This window comes from Lithobates pipiens, unplaced genomic scaffold (genome assembly GCF_037356315.1).
Source record: "Lithobates pipiens isolate NorthernLeopardFrog02 unplaced genomic scaffold, aLitPip1_a1.2 Scaffold_16, whole genome shotgun sequence".
NCBI classification, from domain to species: domain Eukaryota; kingdom Metazoa; phylum Chordata; class Amphibia; order Anura; family Ranidae; genus Lithobates; species Lithobates pipiens.
The window spans coordinates 500677525-500691231 of NW_027507748.1; the positions used below are offsets into that span (position 1 = coordinate 500677525).

The following is a 13707-nucleotide window of genomic DNA, read 5'->3' on the forward strand; positions in this document are numbered from 1 at the left end:
CTCCCGGGGGTTATTTGCGGGTATCGCTACTCTGGCGCTATGATTGGCCGGAACCACAATGATGTCGCTCACATTGATTCGAAAGTCTCAAACCCATATTTTATTCACAACAGAATATTGAAAACATATCAAATATTTAAGCTGAGAAAAATATAAGGTCATTTTGAAATTGATGCCAGCACCACATCTGAAAAAAGTTGACAGGACAACAGAAATCTGGCCAAGTACCGTATATACTCGAGTATAAGCCGAGATTTTCAGCCTCTTTTTTGAGGCTGAAAGTGCCCCCCTCGGCTTATACTCGAGTCATCGCTGTCTGCCCGCTCGATCAGCGTGTCGAGCAGACAGACAGCGGCCATTCTGATTCAAAAGCCGCGCCTCCGGCTCCCCCTTCGCCTGTGATAGGCGGAACACTGAATTTCCCAGCAGCCTGTGTTCCGCCTATCACGGACTTCGTATCATCCTCGTACTACGGACGAGGATGATACGACGTCTGTGATAGGCGGAACACAGGCTGCTGGGAAATTCAGTGTTCCGCCTATCACAGGCGAAGGCGGCGGCGCAGCTTTTGAATTTTACAATGGCCGCCGACGAACGAAGAGGGCACGGGACGGAGGCAAGGCACAGGACGGCACGGCACGGGACGGGACGGGACGGGACCGGAGGCAAGGCACGGCGGCGAGGCACGGCGGCGAGGCACGGCGGCGAGGCACGGAGGCAAGGAGGCTCGGCACGGGACGGAGGCTCGGGACAAAGGCTCAGGACACAGGTAGGCTGGACACACACACACACACACACACACACACACACACACACACACACACACACACACACACGGATACACACACACACACAGGGATGGATGGATGGATGGAGACACACACACACAGGGATGGACGGACACACAGGGATGGACGGACACACAGGGATGGACGGACACACAGGGATGGACGGACACACACACAGGGATGGACAGGCATGTCTTACCCTCGGCTTATACACGAGTCAATAAGTTTGCCAGTTTTTTTGGGGGTAAATTGGGGGCCTCGGCTTATATTCGGGTCGGCCTATACTCGAGTATATAAGTGGGACCAACAAGGAAAAGCTGAAAGAACATTTATAAACAGGCATGATTATGTGATGGACATCACTGCAAATGCTCAGGAATACTTCCAATAAAAATCACTGTGTGAGCACAATTCAACATGCCATCCAAAAATGCAAGCTAGAAATATACAATGAAGAAGCCATATTTGAACATGATCCAGAAATGCCACAATCTTCTCTGGGCCAAAGTTCATTTAACTGGTTCAATGCCACCCTACATATACAGTGGGTAAAATAAGTATTGATCTTGTCACTATTTTTCCAGTTAAATATATTTATAAAGGTGCTATTAACAAACATGTCAGTAACAACCCATGAAATACATACAAATAAACCAAAACCAGAAATTAAGTTATGTGTAATAAAATGGAATGATTGAGCGAAAAGGTATTGGACACATGAAGAAAGGGAGGTGCAAAAAGACATGGAAAACCAAGACACCAGCTAAAAATCAGTAATTAGAAACCAAGGTGTCACAAAAAAAATCTCACGATGGGTAAAAGCAAACAGCTCTCTCAAAACCTTTGTAACCCTATTGTTACAAAACATATGGAAGGCATGGTTTACAGAAGGATTTCTAAACTTCTGAATGTTCCAGTGAGCACTGTTGAGGCCATAATCCAATAGTGGAAAGAACATTATTTCAACATAAACTGGTAACTACCAGGTGATCCTCGCAATATTTCCAGCAACGGAGTAAAATAAATCAGAAGAGTTGTCCAAGAGCCAAGGAACACTTGTGCAGAGCTTCAGAAAGACTTTGAATTAGCAGGTACAATTGTTTCAAAGAAAACAAGTAAGGCACTCCACGCCATGGCCTGTATGCATGCTCATCATGCAAGACTCCATTGCAGAAGAACAAGCATGTTATAGCTCATTTTAAGTTTTATGCACAACATTGAGCCTGCATTCACACCTGAGCGTTTCAAAACCACACATTTTTACCACGATTTTGTCATGTGTTTGGTCAGGTTGCCAATGTAAAAGGCAGAAAAGCCTGTAATTTTCTCCAAAGAAGTTTATGCTTTTTTTTTTTGAGTTCAGGGCTTTTTCAGCTGTTTTGTTTCAGGTGACAAAACGTTCAGATGTGAACAGGTGCCATTGAAATGAATGGGATTTTGCTTGTTGGGCATTTTTCAGGTGTTTTTGCTGGCGTTTGAGTGAAACCCACTCAGGTGTGAATACAGCCTTAGACAAGCCGGTGAAACACTGGTAGAATATAGTCTGGTCAGATGAGACCAAAATTGTACTCTTTGGATGCCATAATAAAACACCATATTTGGAGGTCAAATGGTACTGCACATCCCCCCCAAAAAACACCATACCAACAGTAAAGTTTGGAGGTGGGAACTGTTTCAAGATATAGTATTGGCCGACTTAATAGCACTGAAGAAAAAACATATGGAAAAATGTAGCAAGACATTCTTGATAAAAATCTGCCAGGATGATGAAGCTGAAAACGAGGGTGGACATTTCAGCAAGACAATGTGTGTAAGAATGGTCAAAAATCACACTTGAGCAATGCATGTGACTAGTTTTTTCCAAAAAGGAGGTGTCTTGAAGCTGTCATTACCAACAAAGGATTTTGTACAAAGTATTAAATAATTTTCAGTTAGCATGTTTTATTTTTATTTTATTTATTTCAGGTACTTGTATAGCGCCGTCAATTTACGCAGCGCTTTACATATACATTGTACATTCACATCAGTCCCTACCCTCAAGGAGCACTCTTACAATCTAAGGTCCCTAACTCACATTCATACATACTAGGGACAATTTAGACAGGATCCAATTAACCTACCAGCATGTCTGGAGTGTAGTACCCGGAGGAAATCCACGCAGGCACAGGGAGAACATGCAAACATGCAAACATGCAGGTAGTGTCGTGGTTGGGATTCGAACCAGCGACCCTTCTTACTGCTAGGTGACAGTGCTATCCACTACACCACTGTGCCGCCCATGTTCAATATTTTTTCCTGGTGTCATTCCATTTTATTACACATAACTTAATTTCTGAACTTTTTTTTTTTTTTTGTATGTATGGATTGCAGGTATTATTACAGACATGTGGTGAAAGTTTTATGTCAATAGCACCTACTCAACTAGAAAAATGGTGATGTGTTAGATACTTTTACAAGATTTATAGATATCTATATATCTCTATATATCCTGGTATATAATCGTTTATACCAGGATCATGGTTGAGACTACAACTGTGATCCCAGTATCTTTTTTTTCTCAAGCTATGCAGCCACTGGTTTACTTTTACAGGTGGTGGAAGAGGGTCCCCACCCCTCTTCCCACCGCTACCTTTACCGGGCTCTCCCGTCTGATCAGGGAACCTGGCAAGGATGTGACCGAACACAGTGAAACAAACTGATGTTGTTCCTCCCATTGTGTAATGTCAAAGCAGAAGCAACGAGGATATAGTAAAGTCCGCTTTTTTGTTTGCTCTTACCAGATTCAGAAACAGCAGATCAAACTTTGATCTGCTGCTTGAAGGCCAATGGATAGAACTGGTGTCTAATAGACCCCCAATCTTGCCATAAAGAGAACCTGTCACAGCCTATGCTATCACAAGGGATGAGGTGCATCTCTTGTGATAGCAAAAAAAGTGATCAAGAAAAAAATAAAATGAAAAGGTGCAGTGTAAAAAATAATAAAAAAGAAAAAAAAGCGTTTAGTATGCTCACGTTTAAGGGCAAACACACGTATTGGTCCCGCATGGATATATCAACAGCAATCGTACCACACATGTGCGGTATCGCTGTGAAAGCAATAGTTCTAGGGCCAGACCTCCTGTGCAACTCTAAACAAGTAAACTGTAAAGACTTTTAAAGCGGCACCTGTGAATATTTGTAAGTACTGTAATATGTTGCCATTCCATGGGCATGTGCAATTTTAAGCAGTGAGATGTTTGGTATTTACTTTTGCTGTAAATTCTTCTTTTGTACCAAACAAATTACATTGTCTTCACTAAAATTAAAGAGGGTCCTTACAGCTTATCAATGCTCAGTTCAAAAGCCTGCATTTCTGATGGTATGGTGGTGCACCAGTGCATACTGAATGGGCAGCTTGCACATCTGGAATGGCACCATCAATGCTAAAAGATCTATACAGGTTTTAGAGCAGCATATGCTCCCATCCAGAGTCTTTCAGTTAAGGCTCAGCAAATTTCAGCAGGACAATGCTATACTACATCTATGACAACAGCATGTCTTCCTAGTAGACAAGTCCAGGTGTATAACTAGCCTTCTCATGGTCCATACCCTTCAGCAATTGTAAATATTCGGTTCATCTTGAAATGAAAAAAACAAAAACAAAGACCCAGGACTGCTTAATAGATAGAATCCAAATCAGGCAAGGATGGGACAACATTCCTTGCCCAAAATGCCAGAAACATATCTCTTCAGTTCAACATTCACAGAGTGTTAAAAGAAGTGGGGATGGGATGCTACACTGTAAAAAAAAACATGACCCTATCCCAGCCTGTTTGAGACGTGTCGCTACCATCAATTTCAAAATCACCCTTTTTTTTCTTAAAATGGTACACTCTCTCAGTTTAAACATTTGAAGTATTCTATTGTGAAAAAAGATGGGTTTATGGGATTTGCAAATCATTGCATTATGTTGAGTTTAAACCGTGTCCCAACTTTTTTGGGATTGTATATAGATATAGATATAGATATAGAGAGAGAGAGATTCTATCGCAACACATTAACTATTAGTTGGAATTTTCTCAGCCCTATTAGGAGTAATTTATTTTGTATAATATAAATGCATTCTTATTTCTTACTTTGGTCAATGTTTGTCCCAGTAATCCTTCAAAAGCCTTCACGTTAAGTTGTGAACCATTATAATACAATAAACTTTGTGCCTTTCTCCCAAGCCAGTATAAGGTGATCAAAACCTATGGATAAAAATAAATGGTTACAAAACATGCAAACCAAAATACACGGAACTATTGTCCTATTGTAGAGGGAGCATTGAGTATAGCAAAGAAATTAAATCCCTGTAGTTTCCAATATGCACTTGCATACATGCCAACAGGCCTATACATTTGTTCATGTTATCACTGCTTGCATTTCAAGAGAAAAGATTTCAGGCCTGTTGCTTACCCTTATAAACTTGCAGCGAAATAGTCAGAGTAGTGCTTGTATTGACAACCTGATTGCTTTTACAGTTTCTATATATCTTGGGGATTCAGTGGCAAGATCTTTCGCTTAAAGTGGTTCTCAAGCCTCAAGGTTTTTTTTACCTTAAAACATTCTATGCATTAAGGAAAAAAAAAAAAAAAAAAAAAAAAAAAAAAAAAAAACTGTGTCTGGACCCCCACCCCCCCAACATGATCCGGCGCTGTGCATGTGAGCTTTGGCTCTCCTGGCTTTGTCCCTCCTCCCTGGGCAGATCGAATAGCCAAAGGCTCAGGCTCCTGTCAATCAACTCCCCCAGTGACAAGGGAGATGGGGGCGGGGCAGAGTTCCGCTGTCTGCGTCAGTGGATGCAGCAGCGGGGCATGGGAATGAGCCCACGAGAGTGCCCTATTGGGGGCACCAGCAAGAGGATGAGCCAGGAGTGCCAGCAGGGGATCCATATAGAGGAGGTTCATGCTGCTCTGTGTCAATTCTATTGCAAATATAGATTTATTTTTTCCCGTTTTGTTTAATACATTTTCTTTACAGCCACTTTAATTTGAACCCTTCCCAAAAGTATTACAGGGGGACCCCATCTCCCTTTCAGATAGTTGGTCATCATTAAGAATACACCAAGAGGAGATGGAATACCCCCAAAACTGACAGAAATATAGCCGGTAAAAGGTGATGACATCTTATTCCTGGGGACAGTAAATAGAGATAAATTCAAAAGCAAAGTCAGTCCCTAAGGTGACACAGATAACTGAAATATCACTCTTATGTGGACTGCCTATTTAAGGTCAAGGAGCCCAGTTATAACTGATACTTCATCATTAACTAAATTTTGTACAAGATAGATAAGCGCATCTATTTTCTTAAGCATTTTCATTGCAGCCCCCTAGATCATAACTCCAGAAATCACAAAAAGCGTAATGCATGGAACCCCCTGCAATTAAGTCTTGCTAAGGCTAATGAAGTGTTAAGCTTGGTGGATTACAGCGTTTCCTGCTTTGTTCTTTTTTTGGTAGTGAATACTGTAGCGCTGTATGCACAAATATATGTGAAAAATGCTGAAAAGAGACAGTGATGTTAAAAAAGGAACTCAAAAGACCACCTGTAAAACATGGCAAAGTGCAATAATGGCCAACAAATGAATGTAGAGCAAAACCTGTAGCTTCCAAAACCAAATGAGAGTTCACAAGAACAGTAGAATGGAAAAAAAAAAAAAACTTTGTCCGTTGAATCATCAGGGCAATAAAACATCACTCACGTAACGAGATGTAAATGCGCTTACCAGAATAGGTGGACTCTAGTGTCAGCAGCACAGAGTCAAACAGGCAAAGTGCCGCAGATGGCAGGTATGTGGAACTCACGATGGACCGAAAGCACTGTGCTTGACCTCCGAGTGGGCTTTCAAACGAAAACCGTCACAGCTGGATCTAGAGGGTCAGCTCAAAAAGGATCTCACATACATTCACATCCAGATATGTGAAAATAAAAAGCTTCCACATGGTGTAGGTCAAAAAAGGGGCATATTCCCCTGTAAAAGACCCATCGGACGAAATGTGTAGGGCTCGGTTTACTACTCTTCATAATGCCTTACATTTTTAGATGTATGCTGTTTTTTTTTTTAGAAATAACCTTTGACTTACAAAATGTAGAAGCTATTTCCTTCTTTTCACATATCATCTGGATGTGAATGGATGCGAGGTCCTTTTTGAGCTGACCCTCTAGATCCAGCTATGACTGTTTTCGTTTGGAAGCCCACTCAGGTCAAGCACAGTCCTTTCAGATCCCGCTCGGACCATCTTGAGTTCCACATACCTGCCGTATGCGGCACTTTGCCCGCTTGACTCTGTGTTGCTGACATTAGAGTCCACCTATTCTGGTAAGAGCATTTACATCTCTATGTGGTTGATGTTTTATCGTCCTGATTCTTCAACAGAGATTTCCATTCTACTCATCTGTGAACTCTCATCATTTGGTGTTGGAAGCGATAGCTTTTGCTCTTGCGCTACGTTATTTTGTTGGACATCACTGCACATTTTTTATTTTTTTTTAACAGATGGACTTTTGAGTTCCTTTTTTATCACCACTGTATCTTTTCAGCATTTTTTCACATATATCACGATATTGGTGTATACCTGTTAGCAATACATTATTCACTACCTTTATCTAGTTTATCACATTGGTATGTAGCTGCTTCTTTTGGGTTAGCGCAGTAAATATTTCAATTTCTATTTTTTTTTGCCCAACTAAATTAACCGAGATGTCACAAGGGTATCTCAAAATTGCCAGTTGACAGTCACACATTGCGCTAACAAAATTTTAGAAAAAAAAAAAGTAATAAAGTGTAATATAGATTATATATATATATATATATATATATATATATATATATATATATATATATATATATATATATAATCTGTGCAGGGAAGCATGTCAACACGTCTGATCCTGATCATTTTAGGACAGGCAGGCTGTTCTCTCAGCTCAGCCAGAAAACTGACCACGCTTGGGTGGATGTGCTCTCATGTCTAGTGTTGTCAGTTTGAAATGAAGGTAGGGGACTGGCAGGAACACTAGTTATTTTACACAAAGGAAGCAATACAAAGGAAACAGGATACATTTTAACACACGTACAACAGGCACATATCAGGAACATGAAATTTTGGGCTAACATTTTCTTTCACAAAACTAAGTACACACATCCACTGCACAGAAACTACACAGTTCATTTTATGCAATTAAACTTTTGGAATACACCGATACTTACATTTTTTAATCTTCTTTCTGTCTCTTCTTGTCTGAAAGCAGATTAAAGGGGGAATGAGCAAACAACTATCATAAAACATGCAATTGTGCATAGACATAACATTGTAGACTTCTGACACTAATGAGTGATTACCAAGGGCCAGCACACCCCGATCCAGACATGCCCAATCAAGTGGTAACATTCAATACCACAAAACAGTTATTGTACAGTATTTTCCCACAAAACTCAAGAAGGATGAATAGGCCATTTAAATGTTAGGGAGAAGCATTTGTGTCATACGGATTTGGATGGTGATTTTGTTGTGTCCTGCATAAGGTGCAGTCATAAACCTTGATCATACAGTCAAGGCAGGCAGCTTCTATGCACCCCCCCCCCCCCCCACGCCCCTTTACATGCAAAAGGACATTTTAACAAAGTTTCCCTCTAAAGCAATTTTTTCTTTTTTTTTAGCAAACATCAAAACCTACATTTTTGCCTACAAAATTACTTGCCATTTATAACAATTTGGCAAATATAAAAAGGGGTTGCATCAAGTGAATAGATGCCAAACATTGTGAGAATATTTAGCTAAGCTCTAAAGTCTTTACAGTTTATCGGTTGAGAGTTAACTGAATTATGGCCCTAAAATAGTTTTCTGGCAATCTCCCATACCTCACATGTATGGGGCCAATCACAGTGTATTTCCATATGCAAAGCCTGCAAGTGCATTTGCAGGTGTGAAATGCAACAGGGCTGCTATAACAAGGGGGCTAACAAGTTTCCTATGTGATAGCACTGAGCAGGCGACAGGTACTCTTTATGGGGAAAATGTCTTAGACACCCATAACCTTCACTGCAGCTAACCAAGCACAGATTTGCCCGAAAATGGGCACCGCTGTCTACGGCGCATGCGCCGTAGACAGCGGCGCGCAGGCGCACTAAATGCGGCAAATCCAAGAATGGATTTGCCTAATTTGTCGACTCCCGTGCGCATGCGCAGGAGTGACGTCATCGCGGCTGCGCCGCTGTGATTCGTCGGAGCTGCGAGACGCCACCAGCAACATGGATGCGGCGGACTACAGGGGACAGCGGCGACTTCGCTGGCTCCTGTGTCAGGTAAGTGACACATAATGAGCTACTATGCGATGCATAGTAGTCCATTATGCTTTGCCTTTGCAGGGAAAAAAAGAGGAAGTAAACCCATCAGGGTTTACTTCCTCTTAAGGTGTGCAAATGTAGAATGGTTGTGTGAGATTTGGGAAGATTTGGGATTAATGGCATCATTCCTAAAAGCAAATTAGGAGAGGAACAGTTAACATGGAGATCAGCAGGAACAAAAGCAAATAGGAGGGACAGGGCTGCTCATACGGCCCCATACAGCCTACCTGGCAGGAAATATGTTTCAGTGATTAATGGACAAAGGAGCAGAAGGGACAGGCAAATATGACATTTACTTATTTACTGTCCCCCCTCCTCCCATCCCCGCTTTCCACCATGAAACAATTCCCATGTGCCTGCAGCAGCCAAGAAGAGAAGGGACGGGAAGCCTGCTGGAGGTTCTGGCACTCCCCTACTATGAAAATAAAAATCTGTTACGGTTTGAGACATTTGCTCTTACTTCCTGGGGGTAGCTTAACATACAGCAAGTCTTCAACTACAGTAAAACCTAGGAGTGCTAATCCTTCACCAATAATATATATATATCTATAAGTTTAGAGGGGGTAAAAATACACTTTAAAAAGGCAAAAAGGTTTCAGACTAGCTATTGAAGATGCACAGAAACCAACAGAACGATTTCATAACCCCAAAAATATTGAGCGCGAACATGCCAAGGACAATGAGCAGTTTCATGTAAAGCAAAAACTACAGAGCTGAATAACCCCTCAAAGGCAGGTCATTTACCAACCATTCCTGGATATACTAGCCCAATACATCAATTTATATCGCTATGCCACTTCAGATGGACCATGTATTTGAATACTGAAAATGGGTCATTTGCACAGGTCCCACTGAAGAGCCACTTGCAAAGGACAAACATGTATATAATATGTTTAAAATAGGGATAAATAAAATGAATATTTGAGGCTGTATTTGAACCAGTTTTTTTTTCTTGTTTTAGGCTTAAGTGGCCCAATTTTGCCTTGATTTTGTACAGGTCAAAAGGTCACCAATGAAAAAAAAGCAGAAAACCGCCTGTAATCTGCCTACAAAGAAGCTCATGTACTTTTTTGAGCTTCAGGTGACAAAAAGCTCAGATGTGAACGTGTGCAACTGAAATGAATGGATTTTGTTTGTTAGTCATTTTTCAGGCGTTTTACAAGCTGAAAACGCTCAGGTGTGAATGCAGCCTAAAGGACCTTGGCTATGGTAAGGAAGGATTAGAACGCAATCTGGTTTTTATTGCTATCTGTGTGCCCATTGGGAAGATGTGTCCTGCATATATTTTATGGTGATAACCGATAATGTCACAGAGAGCATTTTACATTTGTTCAGTAAAAGGGAAATCTTCCAAAAGGAACAACTCTTTCAGTGTTCTAAGAGGGGAAATGCCCTCACTTTGTGTATTTTGGCTAGAGTAGGAAAGGTTAAAAGGAAAATAGGACAAATAAAAAGGCTTTAGCTATACATGCACTTTAAAGCCCAAGTGAACATTCAGTTCAAATATTTTTCTGCATCAAAACAAAGGGTGATCAATGTCTTAGGGCCGGTTCACACTGCAGGCGATGCGAGGCGACACCGACTTGCCTCGCCGCGACCTGCCGCGACCTCAGCGGCAACTTGCAGATGACTTCTGTATAGAAGTCAATGCAAGTCGCCCCGAGGTCGCCCGAAAGTAGTACAGGAACCTTTTTTCTGAGTCGGAGCAACTCGAGTTGCTCCTCTCAGAACGGTTCCATTGTACAGAACGGGGGCGACTTGTAAGATAGCGGCGAGGCGAGTAGTGTCGCCTCGCATCGCCCGCAGTGTGAACCGGCCCTTACAGTTTTTTGTTTTGTTTTGTTTTTTTAGAAAGAAAAAGTCACAGCCCGATTAGAAATACTTGTCTTATGCTGGTAGAGAAAGACCTAGTCTATGGGGAAGTAGTGGTCTCTCCGCAAAGGTCAGACACACCCCTCTACTGAGTCAGACCCAAAGCTCTGCAGCCAGAAAAGTTTGAATTTCCTACCGATTACAGAGCTCTCTAACTCAGTAGCAAGTGTCAGACATTTTCAGAAAGATTGCAATTTTCACACAGATAGCAAGGGTCCTACACTGTAGTATGTTGGCAAGGGGCAGACATTTCTAATCAGGCTTTGACTGCTTTTAAAACCAAGCCATGAGTATTTAAACACATTTTGATATGATGCACCTGGAATTAATTTAGAGGTTTTGAACTGAAATTTTATCTAGGCTTTATGATGTCAGTTCACTATGGTCGGGAGATGCAACCTCACGCCATGGTCCCACCCTTACCTGGCAGCAGCAGTCTTAGCCCCTTCATATAGAAGCACCGGCCTAGTATTAATAGACATTGACTGTGAGCTCTGTAGCAGATGGCCGCACACTTGCTGGTCCTTCTCTTGCTATATAGACAAGACCATTTACCATTTATATAAAACCAGATCAGTTTTTTTTTTTTTTTTTTTTTTTTTTACAAATCTCCCCCCTCGGCAATTTTGATCAACTTTTAGCTTGGACACACATTAGGTGTGAAAGAAATCCTCTTTATTACAAATCTATTCCTCATTTAAATGCTAGGGGCTATTTTTAAAGCAGTGAAAGGGACATCTACCAAACATTCAGGTAAATAAATCACCAATTTAAAACTCATGCTTCGGAAATATACACCTACATGAAATGTTTGGCGAGTGTCGCACACTGCTTTGTTAATGCGCCACTAAGTGCAAAATTAGAAGACCTAATCAATTACATTTTTATCTAACATACTACCTTTGACTTGCTGGCCTCTAGAAAATACAGTGGGCACATATACATGGGTAGAACAGTGCTAATCATGTGACTAGATACACAGAATTCTGATTTGACAACCTTGAAATGCAAGAGACATGGAGGTCCCATTCACCGTCATGAATGTGGCTCTTTGCGATTACCCGTGGGTCACTCAGCAGGGTTTCCTGCGAGCAGGTGCATGTGGGAAGCAATGGCAGCCTCACCGTGCCTGCAGCTATATGTGGTAGTTCACATGTAATCGCTCACACATGGATTATACGAGTCTTTTCTATCTGGCTGGAGTTCAGCTTTAACCCTTTCATGACTAAGCCTATTTGACATTTACAAGTTAAAATCTGTATTTTTTGCTAGAACATTACTTGGAACCACCAAAAGGTATATTTTTTTTTAGCAGAGAATCTAGAGAATAAAATAGCGATTGTTGCAATATTTTATTTCACACAATATATTTGTGCAGCGGTGTTTTAAACGCAACGTTTTGGGAAAAGGGACACTTTCATGAATAAAAAAAAAAAAAAAAAAAGTAAAGTTAGCCCAATTTTTTTGTACAATGTGAAAGATGATGTTACGCAGAGTAACATGTCACGCTTTATAATTGCACGCACTCGTGGAATGACGACAAACTACGATACCTTAAAATATCCATAGGCGTCACTTTAAAAAACATTTTGGTTACCAGGTTAGAGTTATTGAGGTGGTCTAGTGCTAGAATTATTGCTGTCGCTCTGACAATCGCGGCAATACCTCACATGTGTGATTTGAACACAGTTTACATATGTGGGCGCGACTTCCGTACGCGTTTTGTTTGATGCGTGAGTTCACGGCGACGGGGGCGCTTTAAAAAAAAAATGTTCTTAATATGAAATTTTTTTTTTTTTTTTTTTAACAATTAAACACTTATTGCTGTCACAAGTAATGCAAACATCCCTTGTGACAGGTACTCTTTATGGAGGGATCCCAAATCCCTCCTTTGCACTTCAAAGTATTCAGATCACTGTTTTCGGCAATTCTGAATATAAATATATATATATATATATATATATATATATATATATATATATATATATATATATATATATATATATATATATATATATATATATATTTTTTTTTTTTTAAACCGGTGCCATTGGCAGCCGAGTAAACGGGAAGTGACGTCACTTCAGTGTTTACAATTAGCCGTAAGCGGTTTCATTCCAGTCTGTCCCTAGCCTCCAGAAGCAGCGGTTTGTTGATCGGGGCTCCCGATGTACGGGAGCCCCGGTAAGAGCGGCGGGATGGGGGGTGGCCCCTCCCGCTCCTCCGGTATAATAGCCAAGGTGCTTTTAGCTGCATCGGTTATCATCACTGGAAAGCCGATCACTGGCTCTAAAAAAACAGTACCGGGATGATGCCTGCAACTGTGGGCATCATCCAGGTATAACCCCTGAAAGTGTGTACGCTCAGCAGCAAGGGGTTAAATATAATTATCTGTATATATTTACCAAGATTGTAAATTATGTACAAAATAAATCAAATTTTCAAAAAACGTATGCATGAACACATGGTACTAACCAAATAGTGGCCCCCTGACTAGTGGGCATGACGTGCTTGCACGAGAGAAGGATCATGGTTTTATTTAATAAAATGTTGCAGAAACATTAAAAACACTTTAGGTGCAACTGGTCGCATGAAGTCTAATTCTCAACAACCTCCTAAACATCGGCAATACAAAAAGTGTTAAACATTCTTTTTATTGGGGATGGACATTTGAGCAGA

The 13707-nt window shown here is 41.0% G+C and overlaps 1 protein-coding gene across 12 annotated transcripts in view; it reads right to left on the minus strand.

Annotated features, from left to right (window-relative positions):
• The window catches only part of LMO7 (LIM domain 7), a 231275-nt gene that overhangs the window by 78138 nt on the left and 139430 nt on the right, over positions 1-13707 (minus strand). For all 12 annotated transcript variants that reach the window (XM_077483110.1, XM_077483108.1, XM_077483104.1 and 9 more), the window contains exons 6-7: positions 8020-8050; positions 4904-5017 (exon numbers count right to left, since the gene is read on the minus strand). In XM_077483110.1, the coding sequence (XP_077339236.1) occupies positions 4904-5017; positions 8020-8050 (145 nt within the window). The remainder of the gene's footprint in view (positions 1-4903; positions 5018-8019; positions 8051-13707) is intronic.